The 16,567-nt window shown below is 46.4% G+C and overlaps 1 protein-coding gene across 11 annotated transcripts in view; it reads left to right on the forward strand.

Annotated features, from left to right (window-relative positions):
- Positions 1-16,567, forward strand: part of DAB1 (DAB adaptor protein 1) — a 1,161,086-nt gene that overhangs the window by 1,128,388 nt on the left and 16,131 nt on the right. For all 11 annotated transcript variants that reach the window (XM_073896666.1, XM_073896672.1, XM_073896674.1 and 8 more), the window contains 3 exons: positions 2,684-2,746; positions 5,085-5,193; positions 12,894-13,442. In XM_073896666.1, coding sequence (XP_073752767.1) covers positions 2,684-2,746; positions 5,085-5,193; positions 12,894-13,442 — 721 coding nt within the window. The remainder of the gene's footprint in view (positions 1-2,683; positions 2,747-5,084; positions 5,194-12,893; positions 13,443-16,567) is intronic.

The following is a 16,567-nucleotide window of genomic DNA, read 5'->3' on the forward strand; positions in this document are numbered from 1 at the left end:
CCTCCCAGGTGTTGTCTTTAGGATCATGAGGTATGGTAATGACCATTCTCATACTTTACAAATGGTTACTTTTAATTCTCTTGAGGCCATTAAAATGATTAATTACAACAATATTATCGGATGGAACATGGTTTAGGTTACAAATAAAAGGACTAGGGCTAACATGGGGGGAGAGGGGTGTGAAAATAGATATTATTCCAGATTCTCAATCACATATGGTTATTAGAATTATTTTTAATTTTATGGCCTAAGAATCCCCCTTTTCTATAAAATGTAATTAACTCGAGTTTCTATTTAAACAGCAAATCCAGTGGAATGAAATAACAATCTATGTTTTATGCCTCTGCATGTTTTTCTCGTTTAATCCGTGAGTGAAAATCATCTGGCAAGAGGAAAGTCTATATCTCAAGAATGAAGGTTATTTTAAAAGTTGTGCTTAAGGAGAAAATTAGCCAGTAAATTATATTTATTATGTTAGTAAAAGTGTGCCATGAGTTCAACACATTTGAAATGTAAATTGTGTGACTTAATTATTAACTTCATTTTATTATTTTCCTACCACTGAAAATAGTTGTAGGCCATTTTAAAAGCATTGAGTCCCAATTGCAAGGAAGCTTAGAAGCTTCATGTTAATTGATTAGATAGAAGTAATACTTCTATGAATCTGGACGAGAGAGCATAAGGATTGCCATAGTTTCACCAAATAACATAAAATATTGTAAACATGGTAAAGACTCTTTCCCCAAGACAAGCAAGCATCTAGAGTCCAGCCAAGTCTGGTCCCACTGTGACCTTACTTACCCCTGTCCACTTTGCTGGTCTCCTCCCTGCACCCCTCCACCCTCATGCTCATTATAAATTGCTTTTCTTCCCACCTGCTCAGACTCTTCCAGGCCTCTCTCCTTTTTGCTCATGTCCTTGCTTGCACCAGCCTGGATTATCCTTCCTCTTCTTGTTTGCCCAGCTAACTGCTCCTCATCTTCAGAATTCAGATCAGGTCTGTTCCCTTTAGAAAGCCCTCCTTAAGCTTCTTTGCCAAAAGCTGGCCAACTCTCTTTCTCTGTTCTCCCACAGAGACCCCTGTTGCCGTCCCTGCCACATTGCCTTGAAATTACCTACTTCTACAGATCATCCCACCAGACTGCAAGCTCCCTGCAGTCTGGGACTTGGCATTTCTCATTATTCTGTTCACCGCACTCAACACCTCACAGGTGTTAAGTGTGTGGAAAAAGCATCGTGTAGCTGAGAAGGAAATCAATACGTGTGTGGGGCCTTCCTGTGTGCCCAACCCCATTATTCAGTCTGAAAGCTTAAGGGGAAGAAGGAAAGTTCATTAACCAAGCTAAACTTCTTTCAGCAAAAAGAGCCTTTTGTGCCTTTTTAACCAGGCTTAGACAAACTTCAAAGAAAGTCCTGTTATTAATATTGTCAATAAATCTGCAAAGGAGGTATTATCATCTCTACTGTCCAGGTGAGGGAACTATAGCTCCAAGGAGTTGCAGAGGTTGGAAGTGAATCTATCAACAGGTGTGGGACCTTTTCCAGCACCCAGAGCTCACTCGCTCATCAGAAGGAGAGCACAATCCTTTTTTGGCATCAAGTGTAGAGATCTATCCATGCCTGGTTAATGTTAGAATTCAGGTGCAGGGGTCCCTGGAGGGCAGGCAGGCAGACTCTTCCGGTCCTTTCAATTGATTGATGTTTTTAGGTTCCCCCCAATCACAAGCTGTCACTTAAAATCCAGAGATGAGCCGAGAGAGATTTTTCCTCAGTGGGCAGGTTTCTCACAAAGCATACGATTATATACATTTTGTTCCTAGCCATAGACTCCCTACGGTCTCTGAAGCTAGAAGTGTATGCAAATTAATTTCTAAGTATATCTTAAAGGGTTTCTTGTGCCGCTCTGGCTGGTCTTGCTCAGACACTCCTGTATGATGGATGGGGATATAGACGATACAGTGACTGCAGTGATGGAGTTCCTAGCAGTGATTAATAGTGTATATCTTGGGCTGTTTTTGATGCCCTTCCTGGTATTAAATGATATGTTTTCTTTTCTTCCAACTACATTTTTTATCCTAAAGACTGACTCTTTCAGAGACTGTCATTTGACTGCATGCTCTGTATACAGAACATTCAAGTCCTGGCCTGGGTGACCTTAAGGTCACCTCTGTGAGACTCAGTTGATTCATCTGTAAAAATGGGGATGATGATTCCTACCTCTCAGGTTCATGGTCTTGGGAGCATTTGCCAAGAAGTGGCCATAAAGTCATGTCTCACTGTATCTGGCACATGGAAGGCACTTTGAATGCGTGTGTGCACTCAGAAAAGAAAAGTAGTGAGGGTGTCGCCTTCTTGCCTTTTTTTCCTGGAGAAGACAGATGGTGCTACTCTTGATGGCGAGTCAGTGCAAAGTGGGATGACAGGTTATGGGAGGTGGCTAAGCCTGAATCTCCTTAACTAAGCCCCGATATGCTACCAGACACACAGAAGCAAGAATTGATTCTGGCTGCCTCCCAGGTGTTGTCTTTAGGATCATGAGGTATGGTAATGACCAGCTGGGCTTATTGTGTATATAGTAATGATGACAAAGAAACAAGGGTCCTCCTGTCACACCGTTTGAAGGCAGCGCCCAGCAGCATTGGCTTCCCTTTGTGGTGACATCATTCTCTTTTTGTCTTTTCAGGCTGTGACCCAATTAGAACTTTTTGGGGACATGTCCACCCCTCCTGATATAACCTCTCCCCCTGTAAGTATGAACTGCAGCTCAGCCCTATGTCCCTCCCCTTTCCTTTTTCGGCGGCATGGTGGCAAGAAGATGGGTTTTGGGCCAAAGAGGGCTGCTGGTGGGTTTCACCTCTGCCTCTTGCAAGCTGTGTGATTTGGGCAAATTACTAGTGATTCTAAACCTCAGTTTCCTCTGCTGCTTTTTAAAGGGATTATGATACCTGCTTCTGTTTTGAGAAGGAAGTGAGACCATGCATCAGCAATTACAGGATCCCCCCTGCGTACTTGCTGTTCTGCTGGGCAGCGGAGAAAGACATAAACGGGATGAGGTCCCTCCCTGCCTGCAAGGAGCACATGGTCTAGTTGGGAATATGGGCAAGAAACTCAATAGGACTACAGACGACGGGGCATTTGTCAGCACCTACCCAGGGCCCACCCAGTCAGGTGTTCAGCCCAGAAAGGAAGCACCTTCTCCCCCGGCCCCTTCTGCCTGGTCCCGTCTCCTGCCTTCTTTCCTTCCTCTCTCCCTCTTCTTTTTGTCTCCTCCCCTACCTTCCCCCCACCTCCCAGCTTCGCTGAGCTTCTCATGAAGCTTTGGATTCCCAGCCCTAGTTGCAGCCAGGGTATACATCCCATTGCTTGTCGTTAGAAGTCACTGCTTGCAGAGGGACAGAGATTGCAGGGAACCCTAACTGAAAAATGAAGAAAAAAGCATTAAACCCTAAGCAAAATTGAATTCCAGTGCTTTAAGAACGGGTTGCCTTCAAAGGCAACCCTATGGCCACAGCATAGAACAGAACCGAGATGGGCCCTCCAGGTCCTCCCCTGCCCACTCCCTAGAGGTGGGAGGTGGGCAGAGAGCAGTGAGCCACAGCTGCACCTGCAGAAGCTGCTGGGAGGGGGCGGCTCCTCTGGGCTCTGCGAGGTCCTGCAGACCAAGGGATGGTGCTATGGTTCATTGGTGAGGTGCACCTCACAGAGAAAAGGCTATAAGCCCACCACTGGGGACAGATGGCATGAGACTCTACTGCCCCTGCTCTGCCACCTGATGTCCCGAGCAGACCTGACTGTGGACACAGCAACTCCTGTCTCCAGGGAAGCTGAGGCAGCTCTGACCAGTCTCCTTCTCGCCTCCGTCGCAGGGGTAACAGCTGCACCTCGGGCACTTAGAAACTCCAGCTGTGGAGCTAGAAAGTCCTGAAGAGATCTTCTAACCAATCCCCTTCATTTTACAGATGAGCAAACTGAGGCCCTGAGAAGGGCATGGGACTCCCCCAGGGTCACGTGGGGGAAACAGAACGGCATCGATGGTGCTGAAAAGTGCTTAACACGACAGCTCCCAGCTGTGTTTCTGGCCCTGAACCCAAGTGCAGTCCCAATGGGTATTTAATAATCCCCAGAACAATGCCATTCCTCCCGCAGGCTGCTGGTCTAAAACTGGCCTTGTCTAATTGCCATGGTTTCGGGATTAATTGCTTGCCCCAGTCTATTCCAAAGGGAAAAGAAAAATAAGGCTATTATGGCATCGAATAGACATAGTCTGTAGGCAAAAGGCTGCTGTGAAGGGGTGTGGGCCTTTAAAACCCTGAGTACTCATGCTTTTCTTTGAGTACCCCTTGGTATCCCTTCTGTCTGATTTATTTCAGTACCCTTCACCTTACCCACCAGTTCCTGCAACAGACCTCTCTCGGATTCCAGTGTGAGCCGGGCACTGTAGCGTTCCCTGCTCCTCGGGCTTTGGTTTTTTTATCATCTTCTTGAAAATATTTATTTTTCTTTGCACGTAAAGATTCAGGCAGAATTCTGGGAGGCACCAGGAGACAAGGGTCTCTGCTCTAGTCGCTAAGCTTTTTTTGTGTATTTAGTCAGGCTGTTTATTTGCCATGTATTAAGTGACCAGCCCTGAGCTAGTTGCACAGTAGGTCCGGCGTGGATGCGTGTCAATTTAAATTGACCACCTCTAAAGGATGAAAGCCACATATCGTGGAAGAATTTGGCCTGAAAAACACCCCCCAAGGGGCAGGGGCTCAAACCAGAGAGTTGTGATATTAGCCACTGTTTGCTGAGCACCTGCTAATGTGCTCAGCCTGGTACTAAGTGGTTTAAATGCATGATCTCACTTCATTATCACAGCTGCTCTAAAGGTAGGTAGGTAGCATTTCTCCTGTTTTATGGTCAGTGTCTACAGCTGACTCATGGTCTGCCCACCACATCGGTGGCTTGGAGCATGGCTGGCTTCTGCAGCAACCCCCCACCCCCACCGCCATCCCTTACTTCCTGCACCTGCTACCTCCCATCCTTGACGACTGCTGAGCCAGGTCTCCCGGCAGCCTCACGCGCCCTCTGCCTCTCTCTGACAGACTCCTGCAACTCCAGGTGATGCCTTTATCCCGTCTTCATCTCAGACACTTCCGGCGAGTGCAGACATGTTTAGTTCTGTACCTTTCGGCACTGCTGCTGTACCCTCAGGTAAGCTGTCTTCCACCTACTTCCTTCCTTTGGCCTCCACCTGTCAAGGAAGAGAAAGGGTTGACTTGAACCAGCTGTCAAATTATGCCAGAACACCTGTGGAGCCAGCAGCTTCTCCTTATGACTCTTCAGATAACATTAAGAGGCCACCATTGGGAGGCGGGGAGTGTTTATAAGCCCGTGGTATGCTGTAGGCTGGATTTCAGTGTTGTCCTTCACCTGGAAAGGTCAGGATGCTAGGTTACTCAGTACACAGCTTCTGGGAGCCCCATGCACACCCAGCCATGCAAATCAGCACAAATTCATTTCCTCCTGTCCATCTCAGCCAGAGGGGGGGAGGATGGCAAGTGGGGGATAGGAGCCCCCACAGACCTCTGGAGATCTGATTGATAGGACGTGTCTGCTCCTTCGGTAGAGACTCAAGAATGGGGAGGTTCTCCATGCAAAGTGGGATGCTGAGGGGGCAGAGCAAATTGCTAACAGTGAATTGGGAAGGTGTTGGGGCTCTTAGTGGTTTGGAAGGTATTTGTTCTTATTTTCTAAGCATCCTTTAAGATACATATATATACTACTTTTACAACAGGGTAAATATATATATTTATAGATGAGCAAACTGAGGCCCAGAGAGGGGATATATAGAGTATATTATTCTATATACATATATATATATGTGTATATATATATATATATATATATATATATAGTGACAGTATTTCAGGTGAAGACAAATTGGTGGGATCTCAGATATCTTAACTTGTTTTGATGGCATCAGGCACTCCATGTAGCCAGGCCACTCTAGTTGGAATGTGACCAGAGGTGGTATTCCGCTCTTTATATACATGAGAGCCTTAAAGACTGTTTTCTTTCTTTAGCTACATATTTGAAATCTGTGGTTTCATCCTACTATTTTGTTCTTATATACAGCCAATAGAGCCTGAATATTTTCTTTTTTTTAATTTTTATGTATTAATTCATTTCAGAGAGAGAGAGTGTGCACATGCAAGCGGGGGAGAGGGGGCAGAGGGAGAGGGAGAGAATCCTCAAGCACACTACCTGCTGAGCATGGAGTCTGATGACGTGGGGCTCAATCTCACAACACCAAGATCATGACCTGAGCTGAAATCGAGAGTCCCTGACACTTAATCGACTGAGCCACCTAGGTGCCCTGAGCCTGAATATTTTCAAATACACATCTTCTTGCATTTTTCTATAAATAATTTTCATTACATAGTGTTAGAAGAAAATTCTTGCCACTAAATAAACCGTGCTGTTATTCAAAGTGAAGTAAAAATCCGTACTCTGTTCTGAAATGGTTAAAATTACTCTCCATGAGCCCAGAGATCATTATAAACTTTCAGAAGCAAAAAAGGTTGGTAGCCAATGGTTCTAACCTAACACTTTAGACTCTGCAAGTAACCCAGATGTTTCATTGGCCAAGCTTCCCAGTCAAATCTGTTTATCCATCCCTAAAATGGGACAGTGGTGATAACTAGTTTCCCTTACCTACAGTGGATATTAAAATTTCCTTGGGAATAGAGTGATAGAATACGTCCTTTTAAAGAATAACAGTTTTCCATCAGAAATGTATCACCTTCCTGTGTTGAGACTACACATACTTTGCCCTCATTATCTGACCCAGGAAGATGTGCTGGGACAGGTAATGGGAACTCGAGGCCCCAAACTTACCAACTTGCAGACGTGCTCATTCCACAACTATTCACTGAGTACCCACATGAGGCAGGCCCTGTTCTAGGAGCCTGGGGTGTATCTGTGAATACAACAGGTACAGGTCCTGCCCTCGGAGAGCTTCCTTTTTATTGGAGAGACAAGGCAACAACATAAAAATTAGTAACTTACATAATAAATCCACAAATAGTAAGTGGTATGGCCAGGAAAAATGTAGAGCAGAGTGTAGGGGCTTTGGAGCAGGTGGAGGACAAGTGTAAATGGAAGTTGTGGTCGGGAAGGGCTCATACAAAGGTGAGGTGTGAGCAGCCTAGACCGGAAGAGGTGAGAGAGAGCCAAGAACATGTCCGGGTAAAGAGTACTCTAGGCAAGGGGTAAATGAGGGTGACGCAGTCACACACCTCACGGTCCTGACATGTGAATAAAAGCCCTCAAGGACCTGCCTGTGCCATGCACACAACTGCTCCTGAGCCTGTGTGACATCAGGGCTTTGAAGACCTGGTTTCAGCCTTGCTCCTTGACCAGCCATGTTGCAAACTACGGACAAGCCACTTCATGTCCGGATTCGTTTTCTTGAGCTGCTAAAAAAGAAAAAAGAAAAAAAAATATATATATATATATATCGATAGATTACCAATAGATTAACTCCACAACTTCAATGTTTAGAATGGAAGTGTGAAATTAATTTCAATGAGCACATTTTTGCTTCTCGAAGCGCCTGCTTCTACGTCAGTTAGACTGAGGAACAAAAGTAGACTTCAGTGGGTAGTCAACTGTCAGCCTTTTCCTCCTTGAACCGGTCCTGAAAGTCTCTACAGACACTTAGGCTCTATCTGCCTGTCCCCAATTGTCCAGCCGGTGGCAGGGAGCCAGGGGCACGAACCACGGTTTACAGTACAACGGATGGGCCGCTGGGGGATTTTGCATCCGGTGGGCTGGGTTTGAATCTGGGCTCATCTATTTATGTACGTTTTAAACTCCTGAGCAAATTACTTAACCTGCCAGAGCCAGAGTTTCTAAATCTTTATAAATGAATTGAAAGTAATACTTCCCTTGCAAGAATATCGTGAGAATTAAATGAGAAAACAAAGTGAAGCACCTTGAAATTTGCTGGGACCCCATAGAGGCTTCAATCAGCAAATAGCTGTTGTTGCTACTGTTATTGTTATTATGACTCCTATTTGTAAAGTAGAAGAAAATGTCCTACCTATATTTTTTCCTCTAGCCTTTTTGGAATATTTAGAAAAGCATCCATGTAATAAAGTTTAGATCTTTGGTCTCTTAACTGTGCATGGCAGAGCTGGCCTGGGGGCTTAGAGAATGTACTGTGTATAAATACAGACCCCGCCACTAGCCAGCTATGTAATACTCAGCTAAATCTCTTCCGAGCCTCAGGGAGCTTATCTGTAAAATGGGGATGGTAATTCCACCGTACAGAACCGGTCTGATGATTGCATGAGTTAATACACGTAGTGGAACATTTAGAACAGTGCCTGGTGGTGTTTCTATAAGTAAGTGGTCAACAGATGTTTGTAGCTTGTCCGTTAGGAGCGCCGGCTCTGCTCCCCGGGCCCTGTGGTACCTGCCTTGAGCCTTCCCCTCAGCCCGCTGCAGTAGCTCAGACACAGAGTAAAGAGACTGATACCAACTACACAGAGGCTTGTTGCAAGGATCAGTGTCAAAAATGTCAGCTCCACGAGGACAAGGATTTTTTTTTTTTAATGTTTTATTCTTCACTACATCTCCAGAGATTGAAACAGTGCTTCATACCCAATAGGGCTCTTTTTGAATGAATGAATGAATGAATGAGATCACGTAAATAAGCGTTACCATCCAAGTTCTGCATACATGTTGGGGGAGTCCCTTAGATTTTGCTTGTTTTTCTCACATTTTAGTCTGCTCTTTTAATTCAGATAATGAGGTATCCCCAGGTGCAAGCATCTGGTTATAAACTGCAATTTTCAGCCATCCTTAAAAATCTAACTGCAAGGCTGTAATGCAGGTGTTCCCCTCACTTCACGGCAAGGAGATTTATGATTGATCTGAACTCCATGGCATAAACAGATGCTCCGTGGCACCTTCTCCCTCCACTGCTGAACGTTAATGAGTAAATGTTACTAAGCTGCTAAGTGGCTGCAGTGGCAGCCACCAAGTGGCTTCCCTGTCCACGGCTGCCGCAGCCTGCCACCAAGGGGTCCCATCAGGCATGCCTGATGTCATGTGGCCAGACAACCTGAGCTCACAGGTCTGGGGAGAGCCCAGGCTGCAGAGACCCCCCCCCCCAGGAAAAGTGAATGAGACCTGCGAGTCCCCGAACATGATACCCAATTACGCTGTGCTGTTTTTTTTTTCTTTTGAATATTATACTTGGGTCTGAAGCAGACGGCATGAAGCCAAGGAGACATGCTAATAGCTCTCTCCAGAAAAGTGTGCACAGCCCATCTGTTGGTTCCTTGTGGGGAAAAAAAGCGGGGGGGGGGAGAAAAACCTGCCACCAACAGTAGAATCATTAGACATCCCAGCACTCACCAATCTTGGAGTTGAATTGTACACTTGGCAAAATGCAGCGAAGGCATTGACTCCGCTATGACTCATTCCCATTTACAGAGAGACTGTCCCCAGTCTCAGGCATTTATGGAACAGCTGAGATGTGCCCCAAACGGTGCTAGACACAGAGGACAGGGAAAGAGAAGATAGAGGGTTTCTACTAGCAGGTGGTTTCTTGTCTAAGGAGGGAAGACAGAATGGGTAGTTACAACACAGTGAGACAAGTGCCATCAGAGAGATGAACACTGGGGTCTGCAGAAGCCCAGAGAAGGAGAACCAATGGAGTCCAGAGGGCAGGAAAGGCACCCAGCAGTGCTGATGCTGAGCGGATTCTCAGAGAGTCCATAAGGAGTAGCCACGTGAGGTAGGGGTGGCTTCCCAGGCCGAAGCACCGGCAGAGATGGAGAGAGCGGGGGGCGGGGGGCGGCGGAGGGGGGGTGTTTGCAGCTGCTGCAGGGGAAGGTGCCAGTGAAAATGGGATGAAGAGCTGGGAAGGGGCTTGATCCCTAAAGACTCCTAAGCCAAGCTAAGGCATCTGAACCTTTTACTCCAGACAATGAGGCACTATATTTGCATTTTAGAGCAGTCCTCCAGTGGAAGCAAAATGAAAGATAGCCTGGCTGGAGGCTGAAACCTTCCATCCCTTCACCAAAATGGGCATTGAAAGATCCGTGTCTCTACCACGTCAGACCCAGTGCCCCCTTTTTAGGACAGATATTTGTAATGTCTCCTTTAAATTCTTGAAATTCACAGATAATATAACTTAGCCACACATTTTTTAAAAATCAATATAACGCCATCATTCGAATATAAGGAGGAAATTTTTAAAAGCTCATTTATAATAAAGAGCTATCTATTTCAATAAGGAAAATACCCAGGTACATCTACACTAGAGGTCCTACTAAGTGGTCAGGTCTGTAGACCTATCAACAGAGTCACTGCAGGTATAGACGGATCCCCGAACGCTGTTTCGGCTCGAACCCCATGGGAAGTGTTTCTGTCGGGAACCACAACTTCCCCAAATGGTGCGCAAATCTTGGCCGTGTTCCAAACAAAACGAAATACAGCCGGCCCTCAATGTACACAGTTGTTACAATCCTGAAAAACTAAGTACACTAATACTATGCAAAGAAACTTTGAATTTCTAGGTAATTCAAAGTCCAGCCCATACTCAAATAATCGTAGACAGAACATGGGGGACTTCTTTGTTGTACACGTTGGTCTCACCCATTATAATATATCAGGTACCCAAGCTCTCCGCCTCTTAAGTGCAGGTAGTGTCTCCCTCTAGCAAGTTATCCTGACGGCCAAAATACACCCACAAATGTCTTCATCATCCCCCCCTAGGGGGCGATAGCACTCCCATTGAGAACCATAGGGCCCCATCAAAGCTAATCAGAAAAAGAGAAAAATAGTTGCGGAATTCTTAGTCTGTTGGTGGGCTCAAGTCACTGCCTTATGATGTGACAGGTGAGGTGAGAGGCAATGCAAGCAGCTCTCCGGTCTGAAATGTCCACACCAATACCTCGTCACCCCTCTTACTTCAGGGCCCTAGGGCTAAGTGATCGCATAAGGATATGGTCTGTTTGGCTTGTCGACGCCCCATAAGAGCATATCCAGCATCCTGCTGGATTCATCAGCTAGAAGCCCGTGTGCCCTGTCTGGAACCTCCTCTCACGTCTCAAGGAAATGGCCGGACGTGGAATGTCATCCCCATTCATTAGCTATCAGTTGAAGGGCAGGGGATCTGAGGCTGGAGCATGAGTGAGGCAGTGGGTGAAACCGCACACGGTTTCTCTGGGCTTCCCAGAGTCCCTGACAGCACCCAGGATGCACACTATCAATGCCGCAGTGCCTGCCCGCCTTCCCTTTGGAAGTTGCTAGGATACCCTGTACCCACTCTTCTTTCCCTAGCCTCCCTGCTGCACACCTGCAGACTCCTTCTGACAGCCATGAAAAGGCTGGTTTTGAGGGGTCAGGCCAACCCAGCTTCTCCCTCCTCTGCCCGGCCTGGGCATCTGTCTCCCGGGCTCAACTGCACAGGCACGTGGCTACGGGGCCCTCAGGGAAGGGCAGGGCTCACTGGAAGGACCTGGGAGTTTCTCTGGGCCCGCCTGCAGTTTGCTGCAACCCCAGGCGGGCGACCAGACCGGGTGCACTTTGCAAAGGTCAGAAATTGGTCTTGGCCGTCTGGGCGGGGCAGTGTGATGCAGAGGGAAGAACACTAGCTCTAGGGATGGGTGACCTCGGTTCAGATCCTGATCCCCCTTCATGCTGACTGCGTGACCCCAAGCACAGCCTTTCCTTCTCTGAGCACCAATATCCTTACCCTTGGAGTAGGGATGGTAATACCTACTCTGCAGGGATTTTGTGAGGATGTAAAGCACCAAATACTGAACTTAGAACGTTGTAGGCATTTAATAAGTGGAAAAAGTTATCTGTGTTACTCTTGCTCCTGTGAAAAGTGTTACTTGTGCTCTTCTTAAAATGATTATATCTCACCTGAAAGGAGGTGGCACAGCCAACAATTAACATGGTAATGTATGTCAGTAGGCCCCCTGGAGTTGTGCGGTACCCAACCTATGCCACTGTACGAGGGGTTCCTGAGTAAGTAGACAGTCGCCTAAAATTGGCGTCATCACAGTTATATGTTAATAAGGTATGATAATCCCTGGAGCTACCATTTATTGCCTGGCTGCTGTGGACCAAGCAAGGTATTACGTACTTTCTGGGCTCTATCTGATTCAAATCCCGCTAAGTGCTAACATTTACTGAATGCTCACTCTGTGTCAGGTGCAGTACTCTACCTCAAATACGTCCTCTCTGTTTGTCTTTAAACCAAGCCCGTGAGGCAGACAGTATTCTGTGCCCATTTTACAGATAAGGAGATAGAGCACGAGAGGGCTTGTGGAGCTCTCCATCAATTCCAGAGATGAGAAGGGGCAGTCCGAATGTTAACCTAGGCCTCAAAACCCCCACACTCCCGATTCTTCTTCCCTTGGCACCTGGCTTCGATGCTGAAAAGGATGATCTTATAACCGGCTTTCCAACAAAGAGCCTGACTTTTAGAGAGCTTAAGTGGTCGGTCTGGTGAGGGGAGGCAGGACTCAAACCCACGTGGGCCCGATTTCTAGTCCTCTGCCTTTTCCACTGAGACACACCAGTCCCTGAGCCTGTGTGGGGTCAGAAACCTTGAATGATTATAGCAGTATCACCACTATCTCCCAGATTTCTGTCGGCTTGCTCGCTCACTGCATTCTAGTTTCCCCTTACGAATCACCTCCTTCGAGAGGTTTCCCCTGCCCATTGCTCTAGAAGGAATGCTCCAAGAGAGCAGGGACTTTTGTCTTATTCATCCTTGCCCCCGGTCTGTAGCACAGAGCCTGATATGGTATCTTTCTGCCGATCCCTTGAATCCATGAATTCTTCTTTCCCAGGTGCCTGACTCTTCTTTTTCACCCTTCCAGGTTATGTTGCAATGGGCGCCGTCCTCCCATCGTTCTGGGGCCAGCAGCCCCTCGTCCAACAGCAGATCGCCATGGGTGCTCAGCCACCAGTCGCTCAGGTGATGCCGGGGACTCAGCCCATCGCCTGGGGCCAGCCGGGTCTCTTCCCTGCCACTCAGCAGCCCTGGCCAGCTGTGGCCGGGCAGTTCCCGCCAGCCGCCTTCATGCCCACACAAACTGTTATGCCTTTGCCAGCCGCCATGTTCCAAGGTCCCCTCACCCCCCTTGCAACCATCCCAACCACGGGTGACTCCACCAGGGCAAGTCCACAGACCGAGACGCCCAGACAGAAAATGGGGAAAGAAATGTTTAAGGATTTCCAGATGGCCCAGCCTCCGCCCGTGCCCTCCCGCAAACCCGACCAACCCTCCCTCACCTGTACCTCAGAGGCCTTCTCCAGTTACTTCAACAAAGTCGGGGTGGCACAGGACACAGACGACTGTGATGACTTTGACATCTCGCAGTTGAATTTGACCCCTGTGACTTCTACCACGCCATCAACCAACTCACGTGAGTGCCCTTCTTTGGAGACGTAAATCCACTGAGAGTGACGCTTTGTTTCTGGAGTCGGAGAACTCATCTCAGTTCACATTCAACAGGCCTCTTTATGTTACTACTACTACTACTACTACTACTACTACTACTAGTTACCAATTATGTGTACCTACTTCATACACATTGTTTTTATTACCTTTATACTCATAACAATGCTTATTACAGGTTTTGTTAGACCTGTTTGGCCAATAATGAAAGTGACGTTCAAGGACAAGGAGAGTAGTAGAATCAAATACAAACCTGTTATTTTTCTACCAGTCACTCTGCTGCTTATGTTTTTGTTGATTTGCTCATCTACCCATTCATTCAGTATCCCTCCTTTATGACACACAGATTATTGAATTGTACGGCTTATTGAAATGGAAATGAATGGTGAATATGAACTTTAGAAGTCTGGGGAACAAGGACAAAATAAATTGGAGTAGAAAACTAAGATGAAGACAAAAACTTAGGGGAGAAAAGGAGCAGCCATAAAGTCTCATCCAACTGGTATAGTCGAAGCCAGATTTTGGCTCAAGGCTTTGGGTAGTCAAAGAGAAAAAATGGTAGTGAAGCAGAAAGCTCTAGACTGGGAACCCGGAGAGCAGATTTATCACTTCCTAGTTTTGTGCCTATGGGCAAGTCATTTCCGTGAGCCACAATTTCCTCATCTATCTTAAGCTAAGGGATATTAAAAGGATTCAGTGGTACATGTACTGAAACACTGTATACCTCACCAAGTTTAAAGTATTGTTGTCATCATTATGATTGCATAGGGAGTGGTTCTGAGCAGAATCCCTGGACCGGAATTGTCTTTGGGCAAACGTGTGACATTTCTTAACCTCAGCTGTGTCATGGGTAAAAGGCCTGAGTGGCTTGGATGAGCAGTGTGCCTCCTTTTAGTTGAGGCATTCAGTGATTCTGTCCCAGCTCACTTTTCTGCTGCAAACATCCAGAAAGCCATAACCACGCAGCCAACCAGAATCCAGATACACTTGAGCACGCATATACTCAGAAAGGTGTCCGGTAATACAGCTTGTGCCTTGACAGTTGATAAGAGAGAGAAAAGTCTCAGGGAACAATGAGTTTGGCGTTTTCATTATTGTCGCAGATGGTAGGGATCACTGCTTGGCCAATAGTGAGAATTGTCAAAAAATCTAATGTTAACACAATTAGGTAGTGTCATTTCAGCCAGGTTCGGAAGGCAGTTCTGAAAAGGAATGCCTTCTATGTGTATAAACAACCTACTCCCACTCAGGCCATTGTGATCTCTCTAGTGGAGGCATCTCTATTAGCTCTAAGTCACAGGGTTTCAGTGAAGAATAATGAATAAAAAATAAAATGCTGAGAGAATGAGAGCCACGCATAAATAAGCAAGCATCTTTTGAAAGCAAGTGTCTCTCTTGCAATGGGCTTGTGTGCCAGCTACAAATAAAAGGGAAGTTTCAGTTCTTTGAGGGCAGGAAATGTGCCCTAGTCATTCGTACACTTCTCATAGCGCTAGCATGGCGTCTAGCGCATGGGAGACATTTGGGAGAAGTCGTAGAGATTGAAACGAACAGAACAAAGGCCACTCAGTCACTGTTGTGTTTCAGAGCAAGGTTTTGCAACGTGGACTTTACTGATATTTGGGGTCAGGTAATGCTTTGTTGTGGGGCGTGCCCTGTGCTTGGAGGATGTTGAGCAGCCTCCCTGCCTCCACCCACTAGATGCCAGAAGCACACATCCTATCCCCTAGTCCTGACAGTCAAAAATGACCCGAGATTTTGCCAAATGCCCCCCCCAGGATTTCAGTTGCCCCAAATTTAGAACCACTCTTTGACATTATACAGGTATTCTAGAAGAACCTTCTAAAGGCTAAGACACTTGCATAAATGAACTCCTAATTAGGCTTCCGATTGATTTCATCTGATAAGTAGGACCAGTACACCTCTCCAACTGGCAGCTCAGGCTGGGTTCTCAGCCTTCCATAAGCAATAAGCCACTTCAAACCCAATTTGGAATCCAGTTACACTAACATTTATTCAACAGCTGTCGAGCATCGGGGTGTCCTATCTCAGTTAAACCCACTAGAGCAAGTCAGTTCCGTAATCATCTCATAAAACAAAACAGACTTGATTTTCAATTAAAAAAATAAGGTTTTATTGTAAAGAAAATGAGTGAAACCAGTCTTTATATCCTTTTATCCATGAGCATCACCTTCAGAATGTTTTGAGTAGAGGATCAGTTGGACCAAAAGCTCAGAGCTGGACGGACAGTGTAGACAGAGCTGCGTTAAATCCCAGCACTCCTGTTCCGTGGCTCTCTTGACCCTGAGAAAACCCCTTCACCTCTCAGAGGGCAGTTTCTTCATCAGGAAAGAACAATAGGTCCAACACTGCTTTGCCATATTTGCATTAGAGAACGCAGTGAGTACAAAATGCCGAGCACCGTGCCCAGCTCGCTGGGCACACAGCAAATAGCATCGTTCTTCTAAGTATAAATCCATCAAGGCAAAAGGTACTCACCAAGTTTGATAATCATTTGCTGTCTGATAAGCAGCCAGATTTTGGAAATTCTGGGCAGTGATGGGGGGAGGGGGTTGCTTATCAGTGGCATTTGAAATTTAGCTACTAAATCAAGCCACGCCACCTCCTCACTTGGGGCTGAGCCAGTGACTGGTGTTTTAATGCCAAATTAGAAATTATTTAAAGAAGAATAGCTTCCAATGGCATATTTGTTCTAACCTTTGGAACAAATGGGAGGAAGAACATGTGGGAAAGCCAGAACAGAAATGCATGTCCTTATGGAGTGAGGAATAAAGTTGCCAGCAGCGACCTCCCATTTTCCCACATCACAGAGGCACTCTTCATTCAACACGTGTTCTACACACACCCACCATGTGTAAGGATACAAAGCCTGCTTCCACCAGCCACCATCTACGGGGCCTTGAGCAATTTAGCGACCTCGCTTCCCTTAGCCGTAAAACTGGGATCACCCCTGCCTAAAAGAGGCTTTATGTGGGTTAGAGATACCATCCATAAAGTTTCTGACAGTATCCAACATGCAGAAGGCTCTCAATAAATGCATATTGCTGTCCTCTGATCTATTTATTCTTACTG

The sequence above is a fragment of the Callorhinus ursinus genome, unplaced genomic scaffold (genome assembly GCF_003265705.2).
Source record: "Callorhinus ursinus isolate GAN/ISIS: 27379988/994484 unplaced genomic scaffold, GSC_fseal_2.0 scaffold9, whole genome shotgun sequence".
In the NCBI taxonomy this organism is placed as follows: domain Eukaryota; kingdom Metazoa; phylum Chordata; class Mammalia; order Carnivora; family Otariidae; genus Callorhinus; species Callorhinus ursinus.